The sequence below is a fragment of the Ciona robusta genome, chromosome 4 (assembly GCF_009617815.1).
Source record: "Ciona robusta chromosome 4, ASM961781v2".
NCBI classification, from domain to species: domain Eukaryota; kingdom Metazoa; phylum Chordata; class Ascidiacea; order Phlebobranchia; family Cionidae; genus Ciona; species Ciona robusta.
The window spans coordinates 3,012,078-3,026,010 of record NC_143238.1 but is presented as its reverse complement, the minus strand read 5'-3'; the positions used below and the strand labels follow the sequence as shown (position 1 = coordinate 3,026,010).

Genomic DNA, 13,933 nt, shown 5'->3' with positions numbered 1-13,933 from the left:
ATGAAAAATCCTGGATGTCCGGTTTAGATGGCATTTTTATCTCCTGCTGTCAAGCATATTTTGTGCGATATTTATGAAGTTTTTAAGTCAAAACATCTTCAATTAAATACGAAAAGTGATGATCTGCTGTCCCTAAATTCAAGTTCACCAGTGGGAGAGATACTGAAAAACAATGATTTGTCCTGTGGTTCAGATTTTGTAAAAGCAGTATTAGATTTATGTCCGGTATTTGAACAATGGTCAAAATGTGATAAACAAGATTTAGTTGTAGCTTGTTCCCATATTACTGCTTGGTTACCAGGTGTCAATCAAAATCATGTAAACCAATGGATAGCACCTTTGTTAAGTAATGCTAGGGTAGATATGGTGGTTCACCTACTTCATATTACAGCAGCTTTGGAACGAGCACTAAGGGGGGTAAGCTATGAGTGTATTAAGTTTGCTTTATTTGTACACTATATAGCCTTATTTAAAATGGACTTTTGAATACAGTATGCTTTTTTGTGTTGAAGTAAAATTTAAATTTAATTTTCTTATTGTGATTTTCAAATATATTTATTTTCTAAGTAAAATTTCAGATATACTTGCAACAAGACTCTTCCTGTCCATTTCTATTAAGAGATCTGCTTAACAGTAGTATTGTGGTGGATATTCTTGGAAACACACATGGAAAACTGTTAAGAGTTTTATTTGGTGGTCCAGAAAGTCTAAATTTGCGGAATTTATTATGGCATGGTTTTGTCTCCCCAACAGACATTCCAACTGTGTAAGTTTTATTAATATTTTTGTATTTATTTCTAAACATTTATTTTTCAGATATTTCTTTGCGACACTCATTACCATAGGAAAGATATCTACATATCTCACAGAACATCAAGTACAATCAGTTAATTTGCCATTTGTTAAGAAAGTAGACGCTGAATTACTAATCTGTGATTATTTTAAAGGTATTACAGTTCTGACTTCTGGGCATTTACTATGTACAGTTTAATATTCAAGATTTTTAAACAATAAATCTAGATAAATGTGTAAAATCATTGTAACACAGGCAGTGGCGCAGCCAGGGAGGGTTTCGGAGGTCGTGACCCCTCTTTTAAATCAAAAATAAAATTTTTTTTATTTAAAAAAAAAATTTTTGAACAATTTTTTGATCAAAACCCCACCTTTTTTTTCTGGCTGCGCCACTCAACACAGGTATCAATTTTAGGTGTGCAAATTAAAGAACACTGCGATGAAATTGTTCAAATATTTCAATCATCAAACTATGTATCTCCTGGAATGTTACCATACTTTGTTGAAGCGCTAAGGTTATTTCAAAATTCACGGTAATTTGGTAATGTATGATGAATTAATCGAATTTATCCCGTCTCTTCACAATAACACAGAATGTGAGAGTTTACCAAAGTGAAAAGACCAGTAAAAAAGGACAATTTAAGTCACGGTGTTATATTGTTCTACTGAAAGAGATGCTTTTTGCACAAGAATTCATCCTATACAAGTAAACCTGTTATATTGAATCTCAAGATTGGCACAAGTGTTTTTGTGTTTTTTTACACATAATTTTCCGTGTAATTTTTCATATTACAATACACTAATTTACAAAAATTAAATGACATTCTTTTTCAGGTACGGCTATTGCGTCATTACCTTACTACCCCAGATAGAACACATACTAAGATGCAGATATGCCCATTGTAATGGATTCCCAGAGCGAGTTAAAACAGCACAGTCCACCGAGTTCTACATAATTATGGATGATGTTAGTACTGTATTGTTTTTTGTAATTATTTTTATTTTAATTTTTGTCTCACAGGTTTTGAATGAAAATTTGAAAAATGGAGATAAAAATAAAATTCAACATGTTATTTCTCATTCAGTCTTGGTGAGTTTTGAGTGTTATACTGAATGTGTGTTTTAGGTTTGTGATATGCTGTGTGTAAGATCTGTATAATCATTTGGGTGATCAATGATATGCTTAAACTGTACCCATAAAACGTACAATGATAGTATAAGTTTTAGCCAGGAATTAGGCATAGCAAGATTATAAATGTGCATTAGCTAATTTTGGAAATGCAAAAAGAGTTTTGATTTATTTTAAGTGTATGTAAGTGTTTGTTGCTTATTTAGTAACACTTGTATTCTGTTATGAAGAAATGAGTTTTGTTCAACAATATGAATACTGGATCAGATTCAAGGAACATATCATAGTTTAATTCAAGTGTTTTATTACTACTCTCAGGAGCTGTTGATTGACATATTCAATTTGCCTGCTGGTTTACGATTAAGGGATCATATTTCACATGGTGAAATGAATGTTGATGAAATTAGTGAAGAAATTGCTTCTGTGGTTGTGTATTGTGCTGTTGCAGTTGCACATAATGTAGAGTTACATCTAAATGGCAAAAACACTTTTAAGGAATCATTTAATGAACATATGTGGAGATGCTGCCCAGAACTTATACCAAATAGTTTCTTTGAAATTCTTCATCCCTTTTTAATGAATTATGAATCTTTATATCATCCTCTGTCATTTGCCAAGAGATCCACTTTTTACTGTTTTGATAAATTGCAAAAATTGGACACACTTCAAGTTCCTTCACATATATCTGCATTACTGTCTTCCAGTGAATTACAGCAACAAAGGACATTATGTGAAACACTTATAACTGCTTCATGTCTGCAAATTGATGTTGTTGAAGATAGTGATGAGACCAAATTAAAATTAAAGGAAAAATTAAAACAAATTTCCGAAGAAAAATTGTCAACCTTGTTCAGGTGATTTTATGTTTTTTTTTTGTTTCTGGAAAAACGATATGATGTCGTTTTTTACTAAAAGGTCCGAAGACTCTGAACTGTCAGTTCTCCTTGAACAAGCAGCTTACAAATGCAAAATTTCGGTCGATCATATATTAGACGCCATTGCTCATCGTCAGGATTTGCTTGAAAAACGTTTGTTACGTTCCCGTCAGCGCAAAAACTTTGCCAAGCTGTTACTTTGGTAAGTTTACCATAAACGGGTATTAGAAGTTTACTGTTTAGTTTTAAGTTCTTGTTCTCAGGTGTCCTGTGTTTTCTTGCGGCTTATGTCTTCTGTGCTGTTTCTTGTTCTCTAACATCTATTCCACCAAAAATGTAATTGCCAACTCAACAATCAAAAGGTTTAAATCAATTTGATACAAAAATGTTATGTTAAACACTTATTTTTACGTTCAGGATGAAACAGGTTTTAAAAAATTGCGAAAATCTAGCATCGTTGACTGCGTCGGACAAGAACAAATGGGACGACGCAAAGGACTTGTTTTATAATTTGTTGGAACTTTTTTAGATCGCAATCAGTTTGTATTGCACCATTAAAATTATTCAAATGACTCTATTTATGGACTCGCAAACTGTAAGAATTCTGTTTGAGAGGATCGGAAAAAAGTATCTTTGTGTTAACATCTTGCCACTTTAATCTTCCATTACAACACCATTAGAAAGATTTCCCATGTATTCCGTGCGATTTTAAAAACACGATGACATAATGGTTTAAGTGGAGAGATAAGGTCCAAATTGTAAGTCCAGGAATACAATTTCGTGGAAAGCCAACCGTAGTTGGAATTAACAGTTAGCATTTTATCAAAAATCATTTTTTTATCAAAAATCATTTATCAGAATGATGTTTAAATATGGGGAGGAAAAAGAGAGCACGAGGCTCGGTTAGTTATTGGTTATGGTATTTTTTGGGTGACAAAAAACGTGGGTCACTGTGGGTCCGGTTCCCAAGCCTAGAGCTGAGGTCCCGGTTTTTTAAGAAGGAGGCTGAATGCAGTCTTCGTTACCTATACATTCCGAAATAACAATTTGCCTATAGGCTACCTACATTCCAAAATAACAAAAGTAACAAAATAAATAAATGTATTAATCATAGCCCACTAAATAGCGAGGATATTTTACAAATGACAGCAATGATATTGAAGTAAAGATGGGACACATTTTCGTTACATTTTCTCGTCCCATTTGCTAGTAAACAAAAAACGTTCAAAGAATTATAAAACCGAACCCTTACGACTCCCATAGACCGTTGTTAATTGATTAAAACACGATCAGAATATTTGAATATTATATGCTAAAGGTGTCCCTTCCCCCACCCTACTATGTATTGGCACTTGAATATTTGGTATCCTGACCTATTATTGAATTTGAAACTTGTTGAATATCACCGGTTCTCTTGGTAACTGTGTATCAGGTTTACCATCCTTGTAGTTCAGTCCAACGCATACAACCTGCGTGTAAGAAAAATCTGTAAATACCGGTAGTACCACAAGCTAGACATTTTCTTATGAAAAATTAAACGAACAGAGCCACACGCCTGGGCGATGAATATAAATTGGCCAACTTTTACAGTACGTCACAACACGGTTATGTTAATCAAAATTAGTTTAGCACGAAGATAAATTAATATCAGTCAATACAAAATACCTTCTCACAACCAATAATCGGTGGCAGATATTTCACTTTATCTCTTGAAATCGAATTCCCGTCATTTTGGTCAATTCTAAAACGCAAAAAAGGTCTTATTTAATACACATTATTTGGGATACTTTTATCAAACCTATATATATAGTATACTGTGGGATAAGAAAGATATCGTTGCCACCTAAATTCATATTTTGTGCGATCCTTTAGTGTAATGAGGATACAGTTTAATATTTTTGTAAATCGTTTATTTGTTTACTGCCAAATAAGACGAGAAAAAAGAATGAAAACATGTCCCATCTTACCCCACCCTACTATACCTTACGTTTTTGCAATACGCATTAGTTTTTTGAGAAGTCGACTATGTTGCTTGGTATGTTAGCATGGTCGTCTGTTAGTTTAATGACACTCGAGTCTTTAATAACAAGTTATAAACTCAGTTCAATATATAGTAGGGTGGGGGAAGATGGGACACTTTTAGCACGCATTATTTAAATATCCTGATCGTGTTTTAAACAATTAACAACGGTCTATGGGAGTCGTGAGGACACGGGTTTATAATTCTGTGAATGTTCTTGGTTCACTACAAAATGGAACGAGAAAATAGAATAAAAAAGGGCCCATCTTCCCCCAGCCCATTATATTTTACTTTTACTTTAACCTTTATAAAGTTTTACCCACCATTGCTTTCCGTTGAAAATGAACTGAACAAGTCGCATGTTTCGTCTATGTCGACATAATTTTCTACACGTGTAATGGTACAGCAGGAGGCCGAAAAAAAACTAGTGTATTCTGTTTACCGCCGGTCAATACTTGACTTTTTGCAGCCATATAGGCACTTTACTTGTTAAATGGGAAACATAGGTAAATTTATATTGTGTATAAGCAAATATTTTATTGGTCGTTTTGTTGTGGTACTTGCCAAAAAATCAAAATTGCCAAAATTAAATTCTCACGACAATTAATCACGCTGTAACGTAATAGCTGCACTGTTTTGTACAACAGAATGTACGTGATAAAAATTATTAAACGTGATAAAAATATGCGTGACAATGCTGAACACTGCAAGTGAAGTATTGCAAAAAGCAACGTGATGACAATAGCCCACGCCCTACAATAAGCCGAAAACTTTGAACAGCTTATACATAATGCAGACAATACATTATGCAGAATACAATTTGCCAACTCAAAATAAACCGGTTTTAAAATCAAGTGACAAGGCCAAACCACGGCGTCAGTACATATGTATTCAATCATTTCTTTATTTGAATATGCGTTTGGTGCAATAACAGCCACGCTTTTTAACTGCTGGCGTCTCCCACACCTTTTGTCTATGTAGCGTGTTTTGCCTTTCCGGTTGATTTCTTTTATTCCCTCTTTAATAATATAGTAGGGTGGGAGAAGATGGGACACCATTTTAATGTAATTTATCGTCTCAGTAGTAAGCAAAAAAACATTCAAACAACTAATTGTAAATCCGTATCCTTACAGCTCCCATATAGACTGTTGCCAATTGTTTAAAAAACGATTGGTTTATTTGGATATTAAGCGCCAAATGTGTCCTATCTTTCCTAACCTACTATATAAACTTCGCCCTTTTGAAGAGATAAATAAACAAAAAAACTACGTTGCACATGTTAAAAGATAAAGTTCTTTTGGCTCAGCACAAACAAGAGTTTTTATAATTGTTTCTAAATTGCCGAAACTTTAGTCTCAGTTTGTGGCTTTGATGATCCTGTATTAGTACTGCTGGTGGGTGTTACAAGTTTTCCTCGTCCTCTGCTTGTTCGGCATCTGCACACGTCGATCACGAAAGAACGAAACTGCTTATCTCTTGCACTGTACACCAATACGTTGACGACGCTGAAAACACGTTTGTGTTTTACTGATGCTACGACTTTACATAGTAAACCCGCGGATATACCTGTTCGACATGCTTAAGTAGAAACACACCACAGATGGTGTCGAAATGTTCTCACACGTCAACAACTTCGAATAAAATATAATAACCAACACAGCAACTGGAACTGTAACAAATAGATAATTGTTCAATTTTGGCTATGTCTCGGTAATGTAAATTATATATGGACGTTGTTGTTTTAACAAACGTTGTTGCTACGCCACGCGAGGATAAATGGTATCCGGATCGTGTTTTAAACAATTAACAACGGTCTATGTCAGTCGCAATGATACGGTTTTCGAATTCTTTGAACGTTCTTTGTTTACTACATCACGGGACGAGAAAATAGATTCAAAAGGTGTCCCATCTTCCCTCACCCCACTATATCACAAAACTTCCACTCACTCAGGGTAATTGTGAATCCCAACTGCATAATGGCAACAGTTTTCAGGACAGAAGCTTCCTTTTTCCTCAAAGATACTTTATCATTTTTGGTGCTTAATTTAGCCGAGTGCTTCAGGTGTTTTCGAACAGAAAATATAGAGGCGATCGTAAGGACTGTCTGAAATAAAATTTTCCATGTTTATTTCATCGCCAACTAATGCTTCAATAAGATGATTGATACAAACCATTATAAGATAAGGTAGAACTGTGAAAAGAAACAAAATGCCGAAAGCCGGACCCATAGAGCTTCCTGAAGACGCATCGTAACTTCTAACTGAAGGGTAGAATAGAAAAGTCGTGTGGTAATAGGTATATGTGAACGTTGACGAAAACCATGCTACAGAAAAAGGTTGATATGGTGAAATACAAATGTATAAGTTTACGATTTTTAACCTGGTACTGTAGCTGATACGACAGAAAGAAACCAAATGACTCCAATTCCGTAATAAACCTTTTCAACACTTTGCATTTTGTATGTCATTGGTTTGGTAACCGCAAGAAGCCTCTGAGCACTCAGGTAAAGCAAATGATAGAGTGATGCTGTTATACTAAGCATGAAGAAAACTCCACCAGCGATCGCTTCAGCAGAATCGCGGTATGCAAGTTGCTTCATATCAAGATCGTGCGCCGTCGAACGCAGCGTCCAGCTTATGTTGTAAAACACCACGCAAAATATTTGGATTCCTGAAATAGAATTAGGTAAATGAGGTGTTATAATAGGGTGGGGGGAAGATGGGACACCTTTGACACATAATAACCAAACATCCTGATCGTGTTTTAAACAATTAAAAACGGTCTATGGGAGCCATGAGGATACAGTTTTATAAAAAATCGTTGAATGTTTGTTTACTACCAAATTGGAAGAGAAAATAGATTGAAAAGGTGTCCCATCTTCCCCCACCCTACTATACATTAATTTGGTGGTCAGAGATAACAAACGCACCTGTGAATAAATCTGCAATTGCCAACGAAGCTTTCATGATGCTGAATTTATCTTGACTTGAATTCCTGACGTTGTACCAAAACACGAGCGAGTTTCCTATCAAAATCATCGCACCAAGAACAACACAAGCAAATATGAAGAAACCAGCCCCGATCATGCTGCATTCATCGCATTCCACCAAAGTTGTGTTGGAACATACATTGTAAGCTGAATATGAACAAAAACTCGGGAATCCGCATAATAAAGACGTTTGGTTTGTAATAAAAAATCCCAGTGTGCTTCCATTTATCGTTTCTAGAATTATTAATCTATCAGGAACAAATGAATTGCCAACAATACTCATATTGTTCATAGATTGATTATTCAGGTTGATTCCAAAATCGTCTCTAACGTACGAGGCGTTTTCAAATGTATCGTTTTTACTGTTGGCGTCGTAGTCGTAGTCGTAGTCGTAGTCGTAATAATCCGTGGTTTCATCCATATTGAGCTATTGTAAATACTGTTCTCACAATAAGTAACTACAGTTAAATCATAGTATACTGAAGTCACTTCAGTATACTATGGTTAAATGCAATAAAATGTTAAATGGTGCAGTTCACAAACCAACGTTGCCAAATCTACAGTAATTTAAACTCTGCTTTGAAAGCTGTCAATCATGGCTGCCAGTAACATTGGAACTTATCAAGTTTGCTGGAACGATAGGCCATTAGAGCTATAAATGGCTATTCACAACACTTAACAGGCACGCGGACTTTTATTAAACAAACGTGCTATTATGCAAAAGCGATGCACTTAACAATAACTTCCTTTGTTGTTGTTGTTAATATTACCGCTAAAAGCATAGCGTTCTCAATGCGAGATCTATCATCACTATGCTTAAACTTTGGGCGTATACAACAGTTGTTCGGTCGCATTTATTTACTATAACAGTTCATGTACCCAATACAGCAATTCAAAATTATTTATCTTTCAAAATGTTCATTTGTAGATTTACGATATATAGTGGGTGGGGAAGATGAGACACCTTTAGCACATATTATGATAGTATATCCTGATTGTGTTTTGAACAATTAACAGCGGTCTATGGGGGTCGTATAAAAACACGTTTTATTGATTCTTTAAATGTTTTTTGTTACCACCAAATGGGACGAGAAAAATGGAATGATAAAGTTTGCTATCTTCCCCCACCCTACTATAAATCTCTTTTCCTAAACTATAAAAGCATTTCCTTATATTTTTCTTGTGCTCGAAAGTTACTGTCCGTCGTGGCTGTTAATATAACATTCTAAATATAACTTATTGGCTTTCCTGGAACTTATAGAGCTAACATGGCATAGCCTACGAAATACATTGAGTAGGGCAGTAGGGCATGTAACGTGACTATATTGTGCAACACGTACTAGAAGTCGTATGTACTTTTCAGTACCGCCGTCGGCAACTCGAAAAAAGCAGTGATGTGACATACTTCGCTTACATTGTGGATTAGGCGTTTGTATATCTCAATTGAATGTATATGAATGTAACGTGCTTAACCCTCGCGTGGCCGGAAAACTACAGCCGTTATAACACGGGTGTTCGTACATCTACTGCCAGCTTACGAGTTACTATATATATTATACTTTGTAAGTGATTAATATTTTTTTTTATTACTTTTGTTTGTATTGCTGACCATTTAGAACCCCTCTAGTGACCACTGGGTTGGAGCAATTGCAGTTAAGTGTCTCGTCCAAAGACGCATACGCCCACAATAATAGCTGCGACGAGACTTGAACCCATTACCTGTGTTAGAGGCAGGCGCGCTAATCACTTTGCCACGGCGCCGGTCAGTTTACTTCTTACAACAATTATTCAGCCATATTTATTCAGTATAGCTTTTCATACACCCGATGCAACATTTCATTTTATATTAAATTGAAATCCATAGTAAGGGGGGGAGAGAAGATGGGACACCTTTTCATTCTATTTTCTCATCCCACTTGGTGGGAAACAAAGAAAATGCAAAGAATTATAAAACCGTATTCTTACGACTCACATATAGACCGTTGTTAATTGATCAAAATGCACGATCAAAATATTTGGATATTATGAGCTAAAGGTGTCTCTTCCCCCACTTTACTATATATATTTTCACACTTATGAAAATAACATACTTTTGAGTTCCCAAAAAATGATCATGTATGTCCTGTACGTATAAGCCTATCAACAAAAATACATATCCGTATATCGGAAAACTAGATTTTATAAAACTGCATTTCTTGATCACTGCGTATTACCGCCTACTCTTACACGAATTTACAACTGTTTTTGGAGAAATAGGGTGTAGGGAAGATAGGACACCTTTTCATTTTGTTCTCTCGACCCATTTGGTAGTAAACAAAGAACTTTCAAAAAAACGATAAAACTGTAACCTCACGACTCTCATGGACCGGTGTTAACTGTTTAAAACACGATTAGGATATTTCGATATTATTTGCCAAGAATGTCCCGTCTTCTCCAACTCTACTGTACTAGGGGAGATCGGGGATACTTCGGACGCGGGGATAGTTCGGACCATGTGCATGACGTCACAATAGAGCATTGTGATATCATTATTAACAAATCTTATTGTTTCCATTACAAAGCAGCATAATATTTGGGGGCATGCACAATTCAACCGATTAGTTAAAATAAAAAAAGCTAGTTTAACAGAAATATCTACTTTTTAAGTTTTTGGTTGTAAGGGTATGGTTTGGTTGCTGATAGCCGAAAGTAATTCTTTTGCGGTGGAAGTCGTAGTTTAGAAGCAACACTTCAATAAGCAAACGTAGATTTTGAGCAGGAGGTAAACAGGCGGCTATGTTTTTGCTTTTTTTATGTCACCACGTGTCTGGGGATACGTCGGACAACATGCCCGGGTTGGTAAGGTGTATTATGTTGTATGCTCACAATAGTTTTAGATCATAAAAAATAGTAAGAACGTTTAAAAGAAAGACGACATCAGGAGAGTATCAAGCGACTGAATGAAAAAAAGCTACTTTCCAGTTATTGAAGATGATACTCGTACAGACAGAGGACTATTAAGAATTAAGATTTCTCATCAACCTTTCCTGTTTTAATATGCGCTAAAGTACCAGCTTAGCCTAGTCGATTTATATATTAGATGATTCGTTATTATTTCGTTTGTCGTTTTTACCAACGGTGTCGAATAAAACCAAAAAACGTATACTGTCCGAGGTGACCCCGGACATGTCCGATGTTACCCCGGTACCGGGGCAACACCGGACACTTGAGAGCCTTCGGAATTTGACCTTTTTCATGCATTTCTAGTTTTCTTTGGCATGCGACTCTCCTACCCTTTTTCGGCAAAGGATCACCCTTTACAACAAACTAACATTTAAATTCATGTGACGCATATAAAAAAAATTATTAGCAATTTTCAAAAAAACGTCCGAACCATCCCCGGTCTCCCCTATATATGATTAACAATGCGGCAAACTGTACACATAGCGACTGCCGTTGCCCTTTTCATACTGAGGACAAATATTTGGTCTCGGTTTGTTGTCCTGGTTTCGATGATCCTGTATTGCTACTCGTGGGTGTTACAAGTTTTCCTCGTCCTCTGCTTGTTTGGCATCTGCACACGTCGATCACGAAAGAACGAAACTGCTTATCTCTTGCACTGTACACCAATACGTTGACGACGCTGAAAATATATAGTACTGTGGGCTAAGATACAACACTTTTAGCACATAATATCTAAATATCCTGATGGTGTTTTAACAATTAACAACGGTCTTCGTGAGTCGTAAAAAAACGGTTTTATAAATCTTTAAATCATGTTTATTTACTACCAAGCTGGACGAAAAAATATAATAAAAAAATGTCCCTTCTTCCCCCACTCTACTATAACACGATTTAGAGATTCAACACACCGTTGGTTTACTGCAAACTTGAGTTAAAATACCTGTTCGACATGCTTAAGTAGAAACACACCACAGATGGTGTCGAAATGTTCTCACACGTCAACAACTTCAAATAAAATATGATAACCAACACAGCAACTGGAACTGTAACAGAACACAAAGCAATGTATGAATGAATGTAACTTATATATCCTCGCATGGTTGGGCAAAGCCAGTAATTATACCACAGGGGTTCAGTTATAACTTGTATACATTCACGTCGCACCTGCTTACGAGTTGCAACGTGTATAGCTTTGGGGGTATTGGTACTTCTGTATATGGCTGACAATTTAGACAATTCATAAGAAAAACTGTGTTAAAACAGTTTCTGTTAAGTGTCTTTTCCAAAGAAACATATGCCCACAATGTTAGCAACGACGGGCCCTGAACCCCTATATAACCTTTAAGTTGAGTTTACTGTATATGTTAAAATTAGCCTCCCATAATCCATGTATGTAATTTATTTGGTCAATTTGTTTTAACGAAAATACTTTCACTCACTAAGGGTAATTGTGAATCCCAACTGCATAATGGCAACAGTTTTCAGGACAGAAGCTTCCTTTTTCCTCAAAGATACTTTATCATTTTTGTTGCTTAATTTAGCCGAGTGCTTCAGGTGTTTTCGAACAGAAAATATAGAGGCGATCGTAAGGACTGTCTGAAAGCATATTAAACTATAAATAAAGTTACTGACAAATTATTATTACTTTTCCATACGCTGATGTATACAAACCATTATAACATAGGGTAAGATGGTGAAAAAGAACAAAACAGCGATAGCTGCTCCTTTCGAACTCCCTGAATACGCATCGTAGTTTCGTATCGAAGGGTAGAACAGGAATGCCGTGTGAGAATATGTGTATGTGAACGTTGAAGAGAACCATGCTGTATATAAAGACAGGTTTATGCTTGTCAATAGAAAGGAATTTTTTTAAATACCTGGAATTGTAGCTGACACCACAGAAAACAACCATATGAACATAATTCCGTAATAAACCTTTTCAACGCTTTGCATTTTGTATGTCATTGGTTTGGTAACCGCAAGAAGCCTCTGAGCACTGAGGTAAAGCAAATGATAGAGTGATGCTGTTATACTAAGCATGAAGAAAACTCCACCAGCGATCGCTTCAGCAGAATCGCGGTATGCAAGTTGCTTCATATCAAGATCGTGCGCCGTCGAACGCAGCGTCCAGCTCATGTTGTAAAACACCACGCAAAATATTTGAATTCCTGTACGTAAATTAATCCTGATAAAAACTCGTAATAATTGACATATACAGTAGGGTGCTGAAAGACGGAACAATTTTAACACCTAATATCCAAATATGCTGATCGTGTTTTACACCATAACAGCGGTCTACGGGAGTCTTGAGAATACGATTTTATAATTATTGTACGTTCTTTGTTTACTACCAAATTGGACGGAATAATAGAATGATAGTGACCTATCTTTCTCTACCCTACTATATTTAAAAAGAGTAGAGCAACCTACCTGTTAATAAATCTGCAATTGCCAACGAAGCTTTCATGATGCTGAATTTGTCTTGACTTGAATTCCTGACGTTGTACCAAAACACGAGCGAGTTTCCTATCAAAATCATCGCACCAAGAACAACACAAGCAAATATGAAGAAACCAGCCCCGATCATGCTGCATTCATCGCATTCCACCAAAGTTGTGTTGGAACATACATTGTAAGCTGAATACGAACAAAAACTCGGGAATCCGCAAAGTAATGATTGATTTGTAGGTGTCCAACTCAGCTCGCTAATATTTCCAGCAAACTCAATAATTCTGTCCGGTACAAACACGCCGATATGTGATGGCGGATGCATAGTTGAACCATTAAAAAAAGAATTAATCCAACTGCTGTAACTAAACTTCGTACTGTAGTTTCCAGTAAAATCGTAGGAATTATATCCATCGTTGTTACCGCTACTGTCGTTTCCTGTCGACGGGCCGTAATCGTAGTCGGAATATCCATAAAAATCATAATCGCCACTAGAGTCCATACTGTAACCTAACGTTGTAACTTGTTCCTACAAACTTAGCCTATATATGCACTAAAAAAATAACGTTAGACAGCCTAACAGCAACATAAACCTCTTTTAAATAAGCAGTGTTACAGTATGCCCCTATATTATATGTTTATGAAGTTTTACAGAGTGGCGCGTCATGGAACCTGAGATTTTAACCACACTCATTACTGTCTGCCATTCTGCATTTCTAACGCATCGCTGTCTAACT

The 13,933-nt window shown here is 36.0% G+C and overlaps 3 protein-coding genes across 5 annotated transcripts; 1 reads left to right on the top strand and 2 right to left on the bottom strand.

Annotated features, from left to right (window-relative positions):
* The first annotated feature begins 27 nt into the window (after positions 1-27).
* LOC149736641 (endoplasmic reticulum membrane-associated RNA degradation protein-like) lies at positions 28-3,373 on the top strand. Of its 3 annotated transcripts, none has more exons than XM_089877296.1 (10): positions 28-417; positions 579-766; positions 817-947; positions 1,208-1,307; positions 1,627-1,759; positions 1,814-1,882; positions 2,240-2,775; positions 2,837-2,998; positions 3,060-3,158; positions 3,214-3,373. In XM_089877296.1, the coding sequence occupies exons 1-10, from the start codon at positions 28-30 to the stop codon at positions 3,323-3,325; spliced, it is 1,920 nt and encodes a 639-aa protein (XP_089733422.1). In that variant the 3' UTR covers positions 3,326-3,373. The 3 variants fall into 3 exon arrangements, with proteins under 3 accessions (XP_089733422.1, XP_089733420.1, XP_089733423.1); XM_089877294.1 differs by having other exon boundaries at positions 1,208-1,325; XM_089877297.1 differs by lacking the exon at positions 3,060-3,158 and having other exon boundaries at positions 1,208-1,325.
* Positions 3,374-5,348: 1,975 nt separating this feature from the next.
* On the bottom strand, positions 5,349-10,493 carry LOC149736640 (uncharacterized). Its single transcript, XM_089877317.1, has 6 exons — positions 7,746-10,493; positions 7,196-7,486; positions 6,988-7,139; positions 6,764-6,920; positions 6,383-6,485; positions 5,349-6,321 (listed from the first exon to the last, which is right to left on the bottom strand). Exons 1-6 carry the CDS (start codon positions 8,224-8,226, stop codon positions 6,150-6,152), a joined length of 1,356 nt encoding a protein of 451 aa, XP_089733443.1. The 5' UTR covers positions 8,227-10,493; the 3' UTR covers positions 5,349-6,149.
* A 142-nt stretch (positions 10,494-10,635) lies between these two features.
* LOC149736639 (uncharacterized) lies at positions 10,636-13,768 on the bottom strand. The gene is made up of 6 exons (XM_089877315.1): positions 13,179-13,768; positions 12,626-12,916; positions 12,420-12,571; positions 12,188-12,344; positions 11,689-11,791; positions 10,636-11,427 (listed from the first exon to the last, which is right to left on the bottom strand). The coding sequence occupies exons 1-6, from the start codon at positions 13,696-13,698 to the stop codon at positions 11,250-11,252; spliced, it is 1,401 nt and encodes a 466-aa protein (XP_089733441.1). The 5' UTR covers positions 13,699-13,768; the 3' UTR covers positions 10,636-11,249.
* Between the last annotated feature and the right edge of the window lie 165 nt (positions 13,769-13,933).